Raw genomic sequence first — 15,873 nt, 5'->3', positions numbered from 1 at the left:
TTGGTTATAAAAACACGTAAACTCAGAAGATGTGGACTGTGACTGCACCATATATCTAGTCTGGAGTGGTGCTGACTGAAAACAGATGATTTGGAGCGATTCACGCGCCATCTGTTGGTCATTCTAAGGACTTATTGAACTACCCTCGTACAAAATAAGGTTCATTTCAAAGAAACAAATTTAGAATTTAACTAGCAAAGACATGCATTAACAGGTGCAAGAAAAAGAATTACAACTAATAGAAGCAGCGGTCAAGGGGACGGATAATCCTTACAGAGATCGGTAAAAAAGCAATAAATTATGAGACAATCAAATTTGCCTTAATTCAAACAGACTTGTTAGGTGAAATTAATAGAAGTAGACACCGAGAGAGAAAGAGAGGAAATATTATTACGTAATTCGCAAGAAATTCCAGCAACTGTTTCCTTTCGGAATGATTCAGACACCCTTTCAAATAATGTCAAATTGGCCCATTAAATTTAAGAATAATACTGAAAATAGTCCAAGTTATTGCTTGAATAGTTTAATCAGGTTCAAAAGAGGTACCAAATTAACGAGGTCGATATTTAAAAAAATTTAGACGCGGTTCTTGAAGAGGAAGCATTGAATTGGTACCAGGTTAATCGAGATAATTGGCAAAATTAGGACCAATTTATCGAAGAATTTAAAGATGCATATATAAACGAAAAATACTCAGAAATTATTAAAAAAAAACAATATAACATTTTGTAACCAGAAACAAGATAAAAACATTCACGCGTTCGTGATAGAAATTAAACAACTTTTCCAAAAAATTAACGCCACGACTAAGTTTGAAATGGCGAATAATAAACATATGAAAATTTAAGAATTCAATAGCAACTTTATATTTCGAGAAATCCTTTTTCAAATTTTGCAGAATTAGATACAGAAAATGATAAGAGCCAATATAATTTAAAAAATGAGAATCAGAACAGAGATCACGAAGAAAACTATGATCAAAGTCAACAAAGAAAATTCAGACCTAGGTATCAAAATCAACAAAATAGAAATTTTCAACTAAGATTTCCAAATAGGGATCCTAGATTATTAAATGCAACACACAGACACGACAAATAACATTAAATCAGAAGACAAAAAAAATAAAGGACAGAATACAAATTTAAAAAATTCAAATCATGAAATTAGTAGGGATAATAACAAAGGTGAAATGAATCCAAGTGCACAGGATTTCATGGATCCCAATTTAGGAAACCGCGATTTTAATTATAGATCGCGACAACCATTAACGTGCTACAATTGCGGGGAAATCGGCCATTTTCGACGTGACTGTTGGTAAAGTATAGATCAGCGAAACGCAAACGGTGTTTATTAAAGACGGATAATAATGAACGAAACCAAAAAACGTCAAAATTACTTGAAATAGACAAAAAAGAATCGGACGAAAACAGATTTCACCTTCTGATAGATTTTGAAGATCATATATTTAATTTTGTAGTTTATACCGATGCAACTGACTCATATATAGGTGAAAATTGTATGGAAACAATTAAAGTTAAATTAAAAAATTAAAAAACCAAAAACCGATACATTAATGGTGGCACATGGGCAAAAATTGAAAATAATACTTATTATTCAGGCTATTAAATACGTGATAAAAGCGAATATAATTAAAATACAGGAACCGGTAATGAAAGATACCGAGGAAAGTAACAATAGGAAGAGCGTGGAAAGTAAATTAAAATTCGGAATGAAGATTAGCCTGAGAAACAATATGCAAGAGAAAGAGACAGATTTGCTACCGTGCAAAGTCTCTTCTTCCGTGTCGCCATACACTCTACCCCAGACCCTCCTTACAGGTGATGCACTAGACTCGATCCCGCCAGCACCCCAGCCGGCATAGAATGTACAGGGGCATGGTGCCCCACACCCTAAACCCTACAAGGCGAGCAACGCAACACTGGCACGAGCCCGCGTGGGCGTCAGTAGATTAGATAAGCAGGCTAGTTAAAACAGATAAAGAAAAAAAAATAAATAAGGATAGAAACAAAATAAGCACGAATATACATACGAAAAATAAATATAGGATATTAAAAATAGAATTTAGAGGGTCAGTGGAATGCGATAAAGAAGAAAATGATTCTAAATTGAAGACGGTTATCGATAAAACAGGAGAAAAAAATGATTCGATAATAGAAAATTATTCGCAATTTGAAAATGTAATTGGTATAATTTTGGAAACAATGCGGTAATAAATAATAATATTACAACACGTGTGAAAATAGGAAGGAAGAAAAATTTAGAATTTTGCGAAGAAATTTCGGAAGGAATCATAGAATTGAACGAAGCACATCAAGTGAAATTAGAGAATTTAATTAAAAGAAAAGTAACAGATCAGGGAACAGAGTTGAAACCGAATCATTTAACTAGTCATAAAATAGATTTGCAACGACATGAGCCTATAAAAAAAGATATTACTATGTATCACCCAAAATAAAAGAATATATGTATGAGGAAGTATATAAACTTTTAGAGGAAAAAATGATAGAACCCTCTAGTAGTGATTGGTCAAACCCAATAGTATTTATTTAAAAACCTAATGGGAAATACAAATTTTGTTTTGAATTTGATTTTATTTGGAAAGTAAATAAAATAACTAAAAAATATTTATACCCAATTCCTTTGATGTCGGAAATATTGGTTACTTTAAGATCAGCAAAATATATGACAAAAATAGATCTTCGATCAGCATATCATCCGATACAGTTGCACGAGGAATCTAAACCGATAACAGCATTTATAGTGCCGGGCAAAGGAATTCCTCAGTTTAAAAAGATGCCTTTTGGACTAACAAATACTCCTGCTACATTCCAGTACTTGATGAGCAGAACAATAACACCAGAATTAAAACGGCATGTATTTTGTTACCTTGTAATATACTAATAGTTTTAAGAAATTTCGAACATTTAAAATATTTAGAAATAGTTTTAGATATAATTAAAAATTCAGGTTAAACAATAGGTTTGGACAAATGCGAATTTGGATGTTCCGAAATAAAATATTTAGATTTCAAAGTAAACGAGAAAGAGTTACAGGTAGATGAAAAAAATCGAACCTGTTTCAAATTTTTCAAGGCCAAAAACGGTTAAACAAATTCAGAGATTAATAAGAATGGCTTCGTGGTATAGGCGATTTATTCCAAAACTTGCAGAAATAATAGAACCACTACAAAAGCTATTAAAAGAGGAAGTAAATAGGGAATGGATTAACAAACAGGAAGCGGCATTTACGACTATTAAACACTTACTAAAAATAGCACCAATTTTATCCTGCCCTGATTTTGGAAGTCCATTTCAACTTAACCCGATGATAGTGATATAGCTTTTGCAATTAGAGATCTGAATGGAGCAGAACGCAAATATTCTGTTTCAGAAACAGAATGTTTAGCAGTAGTCTGGGCGTTAAGAAAGTTTAGACCGTACCTAGAGAGATACTCATTTAAAGTCATTACAGATCATATTGCCTTGAAATGGGTTCAGAATTTAAAAAATCCAAACGGCAGATTATCGAGATGGGTTTTAGAATTACTAGAGTATGATTATGAAATTGAATATAGGAAAGGAAGTTTAAATCATGTTCCAGATGCATTATCAAGATCAAAAAGGAGAGAAGAAAAACTATAGGAAGAAAGGTTAACACCGAAAGACCGAAACAGAAAAAAAATATTACACATAATTAAAGAGGAGAAAGAAAAGTCGTCCACGGATTGGGACAAGGACGTATACAAAATTAAGTAAAATCTCACTTTACTCTTTAACGAACATCACATAACAATTCATTTTACAACCTTCACCGACATAACAGTAATAATCAATTTAAAATTATTTGCGATGAAAAAGAGTGTATTTTACATTTTCATTGCTATCTGAAGTAATTTTATTTTTATTTTTGAACACGATTAAATAAAGAAAAAATAAAGTAAATACGGCTATAAGAGGGCAAAACAATATTTAACTTAAAAAAAATAGAGTTTTGATATAAGTTATTCTACATCAAGATAAAGCAAAAAACGGAACTTCCGAAGAATATACTCAATGGGAAGGAGAATAACTAAAATAAAAAACATTTTTTAAATATTTAGAAAAATAATCGAAATCAAGACTTTAGATTATTTTTATTGTTGTTATTGCTGTTAACATAGGACAAGAAAAAGCAGAATTAGGAGAAAAAGAGTATTTTATTTATATTCTATGTTTGTTTTTAGAGGCAGGATTTTTTACATTTGTTTCGGAAAAAAGAAGATGGAAGACCTCAAAGTGTGGAAATGTCACTGCAAGTCAGTCTTGTGCTACCGGCCCGTCTGATAATCGGCAAACTCGTAAGCTCCACTCCCAACCCCTTTGATACCTACAAAGACGCCTCAGGACGATAATCTCCTCGACGTTTCTTTGACATTAGCTGCTTTCGGTGACTCGGCTTCATCGCCCGGATACTACCGCTAGTGCTCGCCCGCTCGCGGCTTCGCCGCCCGGTTCGGGCTATCGAGACTATCTCAACATCGAAACAATGTAAGTTAATTTAATAAACCACATTTTAATTCAAATTGGTTTAACCTCATTGACTTCACTCAGTTCTCGAATTCCAAATCCTTTCCTTTCCCTTAATTTGCGAGATCCCATCATATCAAAATAGGACATAGCATTTTGTGTGACTGAACAACCGTAATAACCAAAAAATACAATAATTTTCCAAGGAAACATAGAGAAGCCATCGAAATCTTAAAACACCCTAATAACGTCTATAGAGGCAACTGATATAATATCAATCGGTTTTAGCTTTCTGTTCTCTCGGGCTTTTTAAAAGACTTAATTGGCAAATCAAGTTCGACCAGCCTTCAAGTGGAGAAGTGAAAACCGTTCCAAAAGCTGAATAACACCTGGGTCAGATGTCTAGAATGATAAATATGGGATAACGGGCGACCTTTTTGCTTTAAATAAACTTTAAATAAATAGTTTATAAAATATTTAAATCGTAGCTTTATCCTTGTATGCGGGGCTCTAAAAGAATGTATGAGCTGCTTTCTCTAACTTCTCGCGGGAACAACAATGACAAAACTAAACATAGTTGTAGTAAGTGCGGTTCAAAACAACAGAATGCGCAGGGGTCCCGATAATGGGTGGGCCACAAAAGGGGCTATGTAAGCGTAACGTCTACTCTACCACAGCCAGAACAGGCCGGCAACAGGGCTGTACAGATAGGCGACACCAAGATCAACAGCGGGCAGACATCCGATAGAAGAAGAGCGATGCTTTATGACCCGGAGAAACATCAACACCCAGGTTTCTCTCAAGCCTAAAGATCTGACTGACATGGATGACGAGATTCGTGGACATTTTTCCGAAGAATCCGACCTCTGGCCTATCAATTGTTGTGTGTATAATGCAGCAAGAGCTTTGGCCGATGCGAACAGTAAAACAAAACCAACGGTTGATCATAAGACTAAAAGACGAATGCATCAACTCGCCATAAAGATAGGTTGGGCAAGACAGTATGCGTCCCGCATTCAGTGTGCGATTGACTACATCACATCTGGTAAAGAATTTTACCACCAAGGTACGAAAGTTTGCGCGCGAACTCCGGACCCATTATCACACACTCAACAAGTCAAAACTGCTGAACATCAGGCGCACAATACTCCTGCCAAAAATAGGCCACTTAGCTGGCCCGAAGAATTAAAGGCCAATCACTTGTCTGAACACACTGTAGAAGATATTCACAGCTATCCTAAATGATAGGATCGTTCGGACAATTGAACCTGTGTGGCAAGAACTGTATGAACAACGCGACTCAAAGAAAGGAGTAGCTGGATGTCGGAAGAACCTGCTCATCGATAGATGTGTCTGCCAAGATGCAGCATCCTATTAGCATGACATATCGATGCCCTGGATTGATTACCAAAAAACTTTCGATTCAACATCCCATAGACTTATTATCTGTCTTTTGGAAAGCTTAAAGGTTTATCCACAAATCGTGAGGTACATAGAGAGCTTGAGTTGTCTTTCAGAGCGACACCATGACCCCACTCCTCTTTTGCCTCAAATTATTGCCACTACCTCTAGCACATCGCCATTCCGACAGGTACTTTTGCTGAAAACCTGTAGATTGAAATTACAAGGTCACTCATGTATTTTACATGGACGATCTTAAGATATATGCTAAAAGCAAAGAGCAACTACATCTAGCTCTAGGGATTGTCGAACGATATACTACGGAAATTTGAATGGAATTTAGGTTAGACAAATGCACCAAGATTTATTTAAAGCGAGGAAAACTTAATGGCATCCCTAAAGTCCCTCAGCCCGTCGACAGAAACGCTTTACGACACCTTTGCGCTGAAGAGAATTGTAAATACCACTACCGTAGTACTCTATTCATTTGGAGTGATTCCATTGACGAAGAACGAGCCCAGATCCCTCGATATCGGGACACGAAAGGTTACGCACATAAACAAAAGCATGCATCTTAAGTCTTCTGTTCCGCGACTCTACATCTCACACCGTCAAGATGGATGCGGAATATTGAATCTTGAATGTCTTCACAACAGGAGTATTCCGGGTACAGCACAGAGTCGCAAATGGAAGAGACCCTCTTCTTAAAATGGTCAGAAAGCACGAAGAAATGAGGAAAGGAGCGTTTCTGTACAAAGCAGCGGAGGAGGCTGCTGAAACACTTGGACTTAACTTAAGTATTAAGGGTGAGCAAAATGCTTCAAACCTTATCTATCTTAAGTACTTACTCCTGAAAGCCCGCATTAAGAAATCAGAAGAGAAAAAACACCGCAAACAGCTCCGCGATAAGAGGATGCACGGTATCGTCCACAGAAATGTGGAGGATCAGTCAATGTCGTGTGAGTTAACTTTTGCTTTCCTTAAATCACCCGGATTGAAGTCTGGCACGGGGGGTTTCATTTTGGCATATATTGGGAAATAGAGTCAATTTTCGAGAATGAGAACTGCCGCATATAATGGAACTTTATATTCTCGACAATTGTTTCAATTGCACACAAGAGGCCTGACATGGTTCTTCTTGACTTCGAGAAGCGAACCATGTTTGTTGTCGAATTTTCGGCACCAGCTGACAAAAACATCATTATACCAGGAGTATTCTGTTAGATTCATCGTCCTTATCATCGGCGCTCTTAGAGGTGCCAAGCTTTCCCTGGTTAATAGCCTAAAAAGCATCCCTGCGTGTCAACAATATACTAAAAGACCTGTAGGAAATATGCAGAAGGCGGTCGTCCTTGGGTCGCTCCGTGTCCTCAAGGTGCACGAGAATTTTGCCGGATCTTCGTATTGATTCCGTTACAGACTATAACCACCTATCTCACGATCGTGAGACGAGGTTAGGGCTGAAATTTTACCGCGACTTCACTGGGATCAGGTGCAGTTTTTCAGGTTAGTAGTTTTGCAAACACGTGAAACCCGAAACGCCTCCTTTTATTTTTAATGAAACACCGTGAAAGCGTTAAATCTGGGATTAAAGGCTTGGCAGTTAGCACTGTAAACTTCATATTTTAGATTTTTAACCTTCACTTTCTGCTTACTTCAGGGAGATCAGTCTGAAATCTCATTTTTTAAGTAAAAACAAGGACATACTTAAAGATTTACTAGATCTCGAAATACCATAGAAAATGTGTAAGCTTGTCTGAGACGAAAAGCGGTCAATCGAGTTGTAACGTCAGTCATTTACCTCTTATTTCCCGTGCATTAACACCTCGACTGCCGCTCGAAGGACCGCTTTTCGTCTTGAAAACGCTTTCATATTTTCTATGACAATTCGAAAACCAGTAAATATTTCATTACGTTCTGCATCTTATTTTAAAACAGAGATTTCAGGCTTTAATTTACCTAAGTTTCAATTTTCTCCATTCTCTTCCCTGAAGCATGCAGAACGTAGAAGTTAAGAATCGAAAATCGGCCAAAAATGGAAAATAGGAGGGTCTTTCTCACATGCTATCTCGGCCGCTATTTTCCTAAAATACTTTAGTTAGGGTTTAATCGGCGTAAAAATTAATTAAACTTGAGAAATTTTTTAAAACTTTTAAACCTCATTTTTTTAGATTTAGCAAGTTTGTAAAAGAAGCATGTTTTTAAATCGCATTTCAAAACTGTTCGCACTGTCCAGGGGCTGAACCAAAGTAAGATTCAGGGATGAAGCCCAGGCGGAAAGTTTCTCCGTAAGAAAACAAAAGAGATTATCGAGTTTTCTCAAAATTGCTATCACAATGGAAAATATTAAAAATAGTAAATTCTTCGGCAAGAGGAAATAAGAGGCTTAAACGACGATGTATGGGCACAGCTTGTAACTTATTGGGATTGAAATCTAAATACTGGGTTATGTCACTGATTGTAAATACACTTGTCATATCAGACAAGATTATTGCATGTTACTAAAAAAAATATTTCAATTTTAATCTCAGTTCTTATGTACACGGAAAAAAAATGTAAGCATAATAGCAAGTTGAGATATTCCTATTAAAGTACGATATTTTAATGTGGAAAATTGGCCCGAAGTTCGTACTATATTTGCTTAAACCAGGGTCCCTAAAGTTACTTACTGTATCTACTGGTGATTCCGGACCAATAGGTCAAATCTATTCAGCTTTGACACATATCTATCAGGAATATCGTCATACTTTGACCAAGTCAAGTGCTTTAAAGAATTGCTTCTTCCATAGCAGAAAAAAATGAGGCCCTTGAGATTCAGGTTTATGAACCGCACCCTTCCAACTAAGATTTCTTTTGAATGGGTCTTAATTATTCTTTTAGTTTTCTATCGAAAAAAAACTGAAAGATCCTAAAAATAGCGAATCGATCCTGGGCCAAGCTTCACCTGTGGATTGTGGAGACCCATGGCTTAAACTCATAAAAGTTTAACGTTTAAAGTCTTTACACTACCAAAATATAAAGCGCGTGGTAATACAGCTCCAGGGTATGATTTTAAATTAGTACTGCCGCGCGAGAAAAGCTCTCACTTGACCGCGCTATAATTGAAAGAACCCCTTGTGATTGTGTTAAGGGTATTTTTATAACGGTGATTTTAAACCAGCCTGGCCAAATCTACCAGCGCTTGCTGTCTCACAGGTATGCAAACTATTGAGTGCAAGACATCTATGCCGAAATAGCAAGGGTTCCTTGCAATCACAAGACGGATGGGAATGCATGGCCTTAAGGCGAAACGGTAGGTTTGGCTGAGCACGGCAATGACTGCAGTGACATCTGTAAGAAAATCGGAAATACAGTCTAGTGCCCCCTGTCAAGTATGAAGACAACCTCATACCTGAAAATTGGTAGGATTCAGTTGGTAAAATTTTTGACCTGTTAAAAAGAGAAACTTAGCAACGAGAGAGACAGACAATATTCAACCATTTTTATCAAACCATGTTTCACGGCTTACCTCCTCAGCTGAAGGGAAATATAGCAAATTGACAAATATCTCGTCTACACAATATGCGCGTGAAACATCAAATGATGTATTCGCATCCAATAAGAAAAAAATTAAATTAATATAATTGTGTTTATAAATTTTCTATGCGCCCAGAAAATCTGATTTTATGAAGAAAACACGTTTTTTTGTAATTTTGCAATTTATCACGTATGTAATGGTCTTTTTACATTCTCATCCTAATGAGAAGGTATTGGTTTTATGTAAAATTTCGCTTTGTCCATTTTCATCAAATTTCCACGTTTTGAGACCCACTGGGTCAGAAAAAACGATTTTTACGAAGGTGTTTGTCTGTCTGTAGTCTGTATTCTGTAGGCACGAAAACTTTTGAAAAATTTATCAGATTGGATGCTGCTTTGGCACACTTTTTAAGGTCTAAAAAGAAAGAACAAGTTCGTAACCCAGCTATTTTGGATCAAAATTCAAAATTTGAGCACGTTTTGAAAATGTTTGAAACCACATTTTTTCAAGATTTCAAAATTCTATTAACGGTTATTTATAGTACACAGAAATTTAACAATTTATCCTTATGACTTTTTTCTATAAAAAGAAAATTATCAGAGTTAGAGCATTTTCAACATCCAAAAAAATGAACTAAAATGCACATGTACGGTTATTCATAATACTCAGAAACTCAAACAATGTATCTCTATGACTTTTTTCTGTAAAAAAAAAAAATTATCAGAGTTAGAGCATTTGCAAAATCCAAAAAACAAACTAAAAAAAAAACATTTTAAGCCAAACAACGCATGCCATGAAAAAAAGTGAAGAGAAGAAAAACGTTGACTTTTGAAAGCCCTACAAGATGATCATAAAAACTTTTTTAATTTGGTGAAAAAGTTGAAAATTCAAAATTTGACTACCAAAAATTTTTGAAACCACATTTTTTCAAGATTTCAAAATTCTATGACCGGTTATTCATAGTACTCAGAAACTTAAACAATTTATTCTTTTGACTTTTTTCTATAAAAAGAAAATTATCAGAATTAGAGCATTTTCAAAATCCGAAAAAAACAAACTAAAATGAACATTTTAAGCCAAAAAACGCATGATATGAAAAAGGCCAAGAAAAGAAAAACGTTGATTTTTGTAAGTCCTACAAGATGTTCATAACAACTTTTTTAATTTGGTCGAAAAGTTGAAAATTCCCAATTTCATCGTACCAAAAATAATGAAAAATCCAAAAATTCCATTTTTTGGTCCAACTATTCAAGGTACGAAAAAAATGAATGAGCTGAAATTGCGCACCCTGGAAAGACCTACAAATTTCTAATAAATCACTTTTCGATAGGACGCATAGATTTTGTTTTTAGTCGTAAAAAATAACACTAAAAATAAAAAATAAAAATTTTTTGGACTAGCGACACAAGCTACGAAAAAATATGACAAAACTTGTTCATCCAAAAAAGAGCTAAAATTTTTGATAGGATACGTAGATTTGGCTTTGGACGTAAAAAATAACATTCAAAAAAAAAATATTAAATTTTCTTGAACAAACGACACAAGGTACAAACTAAAATTAACATAAAAAAATGTTCGCCTGAAAAGATCTATAAATTTATTATTAATCATTTTTAGATAGGACGAGTCGATTTTCTTTCAATTGTAAAAAATAAGATTAAAAATTAAAAAATTAAATTTTTGGAAAAAGGACAGAAAAGACGAAAGAGGACATAGGATCCTATATAGAACTCTATAAATGTTCCTTTATTAGACCCTATGCAGATGCGCAGTAGTTTTTATTTAATTGTAAAAAACAATATTAAAAATTTTTTAAATTATAAAAACAAGGAAATAAGAATTAGTATGATTTAATTTTTATGTATATTATGAATTGTAATGGTATAAATTTATCACAATGATACATGTTTCAGCGCAGCTTAGAATACAATTTAAAGAAAAATAAGAAACAAATATAAAAATAATCCTGATAAATACAATTTGCTCTTTATTTTGCAATTTTTGAATAAGCAATCCCAGGGACAGTTACATAAAGAATGTATCATATTTGATATAAAAGTGTTGTATATAATGTAGAAAAGTTGAAATTGTCGACAAAATCGAGTGCGAAGCACGAGATACGTGATGAGAATGTGTTCGTTAAAGCAAAAAGAGCTTTAAAAAAAAGAGTTCAAAATCACAAAATTACAGTTTTCGGCCCGATGACCTTTGACTTTAAAAGGTGTGTCCATGAATGCGGGAGAAATGCAAAGACCGAGCTCGGAGTGCGATTGCCGTCAGTCGCGTACCGTAGGTGATCTCAAACCTTCGAGCTAAGTTCTTTTAACAAAAGAGAATTCACAATCACAAAATTACAGTGGTGGATGTTTTGAGTCTTAATTTTAAAAGGTTTGCGTAAGAATGTGCAGAAATATAAAGACCGAGCGCGTAGCACGAGGTAAATATATAAACGAGCGCGAAGCGCGAGATACATACATCATCGAGCGCGAAGCGGGAGAACCAACAGTGGCGCACCCTAGGCGCGCTCAAACCTTTTTAACGTTTAATCTTCAATAAGCTAATTAAATTTTCAACAAAATAGTCGAATTTGGAAAATCGGAAAAATGCGTAGATGCTGATAATGCTATTTTCAAATCGCTAGTTCAAAAATTAAAAGTTTAAAAATTTCCTTACTTTGACATGCCTGTGGACAAAAGACCCTTGCTGGAGTAAGCTCACATACACTAAGTTATATATTCATATATGCTTTATTATTGTGTGTCTTTTGCCTTTTACGATATGACACTGGACATGACCGAAAAGTAGTAGAAAAAATTAAGTCGGGTGGAGCCTGACCATACCTGAAAATCAAGCAAAAATTTTGCCGAACACTGCTCTAAGGCTAGGCTATTTTGGAACAAATTGTCATATTTGGGCCACTGTTCGGGTCTTCGAGGTGTGGCGCGGTCGAGCAATTTCATTCAGCACCTAGAATCCCAAAACCTAATCCGCTTCAGGAGGACGACTGAAAATTCTACAAAAATAAAATATTCCAAATAGAAAATGTAGTAATTAGAAAATTACAGTATCGGATATTTTGTTATTTCAGAAATTATATCACGTAAATTTTATATTATGCTTCTTTTTCAAATTCAGTAATATCATAAGCTGTATCGGAAGTTTTATTATTTAGGAATTTTTAAATTAGAGAATTTTAAATTGTCAATTTTCTAATCCCTGGAATTCAAAAAAAAATTTTTAATTAACAAAAGTACAAATTTTGCATTATTTTTCGAGTGTTTTACACTTTTTTACCGAAATCTACCGAAATATAAATTAATAATCACTTTTATTTTATTGATATTAAAAGTGTAGTTTTGAATATAATTTAATTTCGAGAGAAGCCCGCCAAATATAATAGTATATCAATCAACATTAAATAAGCAATAGTGCAAATTTTGTATTATTTTTCGATTGTTTTGGTAGAAAAAACCACTTTTTTACCGAAATATAAATTAATTAATAATCACTTTTATTTCATTTATATTAGAAGTGTAGTTTCGAATATAATTTAGTTTCGAGAGAAGCCCGCCAAATATAAAAGTATATCAATCAATATTAAATAAACAATAGTGCAAATTTTGCATTATTTTTCAAGTGTTTTGGTAAAAAAAAACACTTTTTTACCGAAATCTACCGAAATATAAATTGATTAATAATTAGTTTTATTTTATTGATATTAAAAGTGTGGTTTCGAATATAATTTAATTTCGAGAGAAGCCCGTCAAATATAAAAGTATATCAATCAACATTAAATAAACAAAAGTGCAAATTTTTCATTATTTTTCTAGTGTTTTGGTAGAAAAAAAAACTTTTTTTAACGAAATCTACCCAGAGATAAATTGCTCAATAATCACTTCCATTTTATTTATTAAATACTAAAAGTGTAGTTTCGGATATAATTTGATTTCAAAAGAAGCCCACCTTATCAATATATGTAGCAATAAACATTAAATGATCGAAATTGCAATTTTTGCATTATTTTTCAAGAGGTTTGGCAGAAAGAATCTCAGTCATCAGCAAGGGCTTCGTCTCGCTCTGAGGTATACGTAGGTATAAATTCTCCAATGTTACCGACATTGCAGTTTTCGCAAGGATAGTCTCAAGTCAAGAATAGATCAGTAGTAACCAGTGGCGGTAAAGCCGGGAACTAAAAAACCGGTTTTCCGCAGAATTTTTCCTGGATTATTTTACTTTGTTTTCAGCAAAACCTTGTTTAAATAAATGAATAATTTAATCTTTTTTTATTGATATTATGTTTATTATTACTTTCCGCATGGCGGGCTTCTCCCATTTTTAACATCCAAAATTTTCGGAATCAGATATTCTAAGATTTTATTAATAAAAATTTTTTAAAAATAAAAAAAATTTATTTTGAAGAGAAGCCCGCAATAGATTTCGATTTAGTTTTAACAATGCAAAAAACAAACTTTGAATTAATGCATTATTTTGCGAGTAGTTTTGCTGAAACTATTTGGAGGAAGTTACCGTTTCACCTTAAGGCGGAATCCTAACAATAAGATCAAGTCACTTCGGTAATGCCCGTATTTGCGATAACACTTCTAAAAGATAATTTAAAACTAATAAAAAATATGTCACGAACGTAATCACATGCGGTCAAACTACGAATGAAAAAAACATTATGCTCTTCCCAAAAACATACCTGGATCATATTTTTCAATTCACGGTTTTCTTCTAAAATACGTTCAATAGAACTTTGTAGACAACGAATTTCTTCCCGTAGATCCCTTATCGTCGATTCGGAGAGATTCAATTGCTTTCTGAGTACTTCCACCACAGAGGGTAAACCTTTAGCCAATGGAGCAAGGGCTTTCTGAAAATACCATGTTGATTGTTAATGAGAAGATTTAATCAAACTTATTATAGTAATATACATTTTGGGACTACTCCCATGCGAATAAAAAATATCAATGAGCGTAAAATATAAAGTACATGGATAGTTCATCGAATGCTTTAGGTAAAGAAGTAAAGGAACCAGGTGAAAGGCAGAATGAGCCCGAAGCACTGTAAGGAAAGATACAGGTAATTAACTTAAACAATTAACTTAAACGGCGAATTATTGTCATAAATCTGCGAATCGTTAAAATGTTGGTCGAACATGCACAAACACATTCTGCGTCACTTGCCTAATAACAATGCCTACAGAAGGTCCAGGCACTTAGTCGCTGCACTATTCGTAGCGCAGGTACCTTAAAGTGTAAACTATCAAATAATAATAGATATTTATTAGAAATCAATATACAAAATTTAATTTTTCATTGATTTACGGTATTGAAAGCATAGAATAATTGTTTTATGAATTTCAAAAAATTGTAAATATAGATTCATTAATGTGTTATCTAATATCCGGACAGAATGTCCTGACAACCAGCGGACAAGACCAATTTAAGCGCAACTTTTTGCTCATTGTCCCTTCATACACCACTTTCAGAAACCAAAAAACGTCAATTTTCTTTGAGAATTATCTCAGTGTGTCATTTAGTTTTGAAGATGACACCTGCCTACTCTTTTGTTATTAACCCTCTGTTTACAGATTTCCTTTTTCCTTTTCGATAATTGTTAAAAAAAATTTAATTTTGCAACAAATACATTTTTTTTAAATCGCTACAAGGTTTTAAAGCTTAGAATATAACCTTGTAAAAAAGGCCAATTTGCGCTGGCTTCAAAAAGTTGAATTATTTGAAGACCTGACAAATGACCTTTGACAAAAATATAGGCCCATTGGCGGCGGCTTCAAAAAGCTGAATTATTTGAAGACCTAAAAATGAGAATATTTTACAGCGATGAAACATTTACAGATTTATGTAAAAATTGTATGTTGCATTAATACTTAATAATTAGCTGACGAGCTGCAGCGCCACTCACAGAACCTGACCCTATTACTACCCAAATGTTTTGGAGGTGGGAACCGACATTCCATATTTTCCCAAAGACGACATTCCAGTTTGAAATAATTTCAAAAACCTGTATTAGTATAGTCAAAACCTTCATATGCAACACGTACTTTATCGTGTATTTATCAAAGTTTTTGCTGCTGAGATTTTCATTATAATCTGTAAAAAAATTGAGGTCTCCCCACTTTTTTGTGCAGATACTACATCTATAAATACAGAACAAGGAATGTAAAAATTGTAAAAACTCCGATGATTATCAATTACTTTCTCAATAAACTTTCCAGTATTTTGTGTACAAAATATTCGTAAATTATCATTGTTTTGCAATTACTTCTAGCTTGCATTTATAAATCAATATCATTTTTCAAATAAGAAAAAGCAGTAACACGCTTATTATTGATACGTATGTAAACTTATTGAAAACAAATTGTGTGTGTATACCCGCTTCTAACGAAATCCTGCGGTTGTCCTTATG

At 34.0% G+C, this 15,873-nt stretch overlaps 1 protein-coding gene across 7 annotated transcripts in view; it reads right to left on the bottom strand.

The window, feature by feature from the left end:
- Window positions 1-15,873, bottom strand: part of LOC117169747 (ARF GTPase-activating protein GIT1) — a 217,037-nt gene that overhangs the window by 68,427 nt on the left and 132,737 nt on the right. For all 7 annotated transcript variants that reach the window (XM_033356589.1, XM_033356267.1, XM_033356417.1 and 4 more), the window contains one exon: window positions 14,147-14,317. In XM_033356589.1, coding sequence (XP_033212480.1) covers window positions 14,147-14,317 — 171 coding nt within the window. The remainder of the gene's footprint in view (window positions 1-14,146; window positions 14,318-15,873) is intronic.

Source organism: Belonocnema kinseyi, chromosome 1 (genome assembly GCF_010883055.1).
Source record: "Belonocnema kinseyi isolate 2016_QV_RU_SX_M_011 chromosome 1, B_treatae_v1, whole genome shotgun sequence".
In the NCBI taxonomy this organism is placed as follows: domain Eukaryota; kingdom Metazoa; phylum Arthropoda; class Insecta; order Hymenoptera; family Cynipidae; genus Belonocnema; species Belonocnema kinseyi.
The sequence above is the reverse complement of the archived record's forward strand: the minus strand, read 5'-3'. Positions and strand labels throughout refer to the sequence as shown.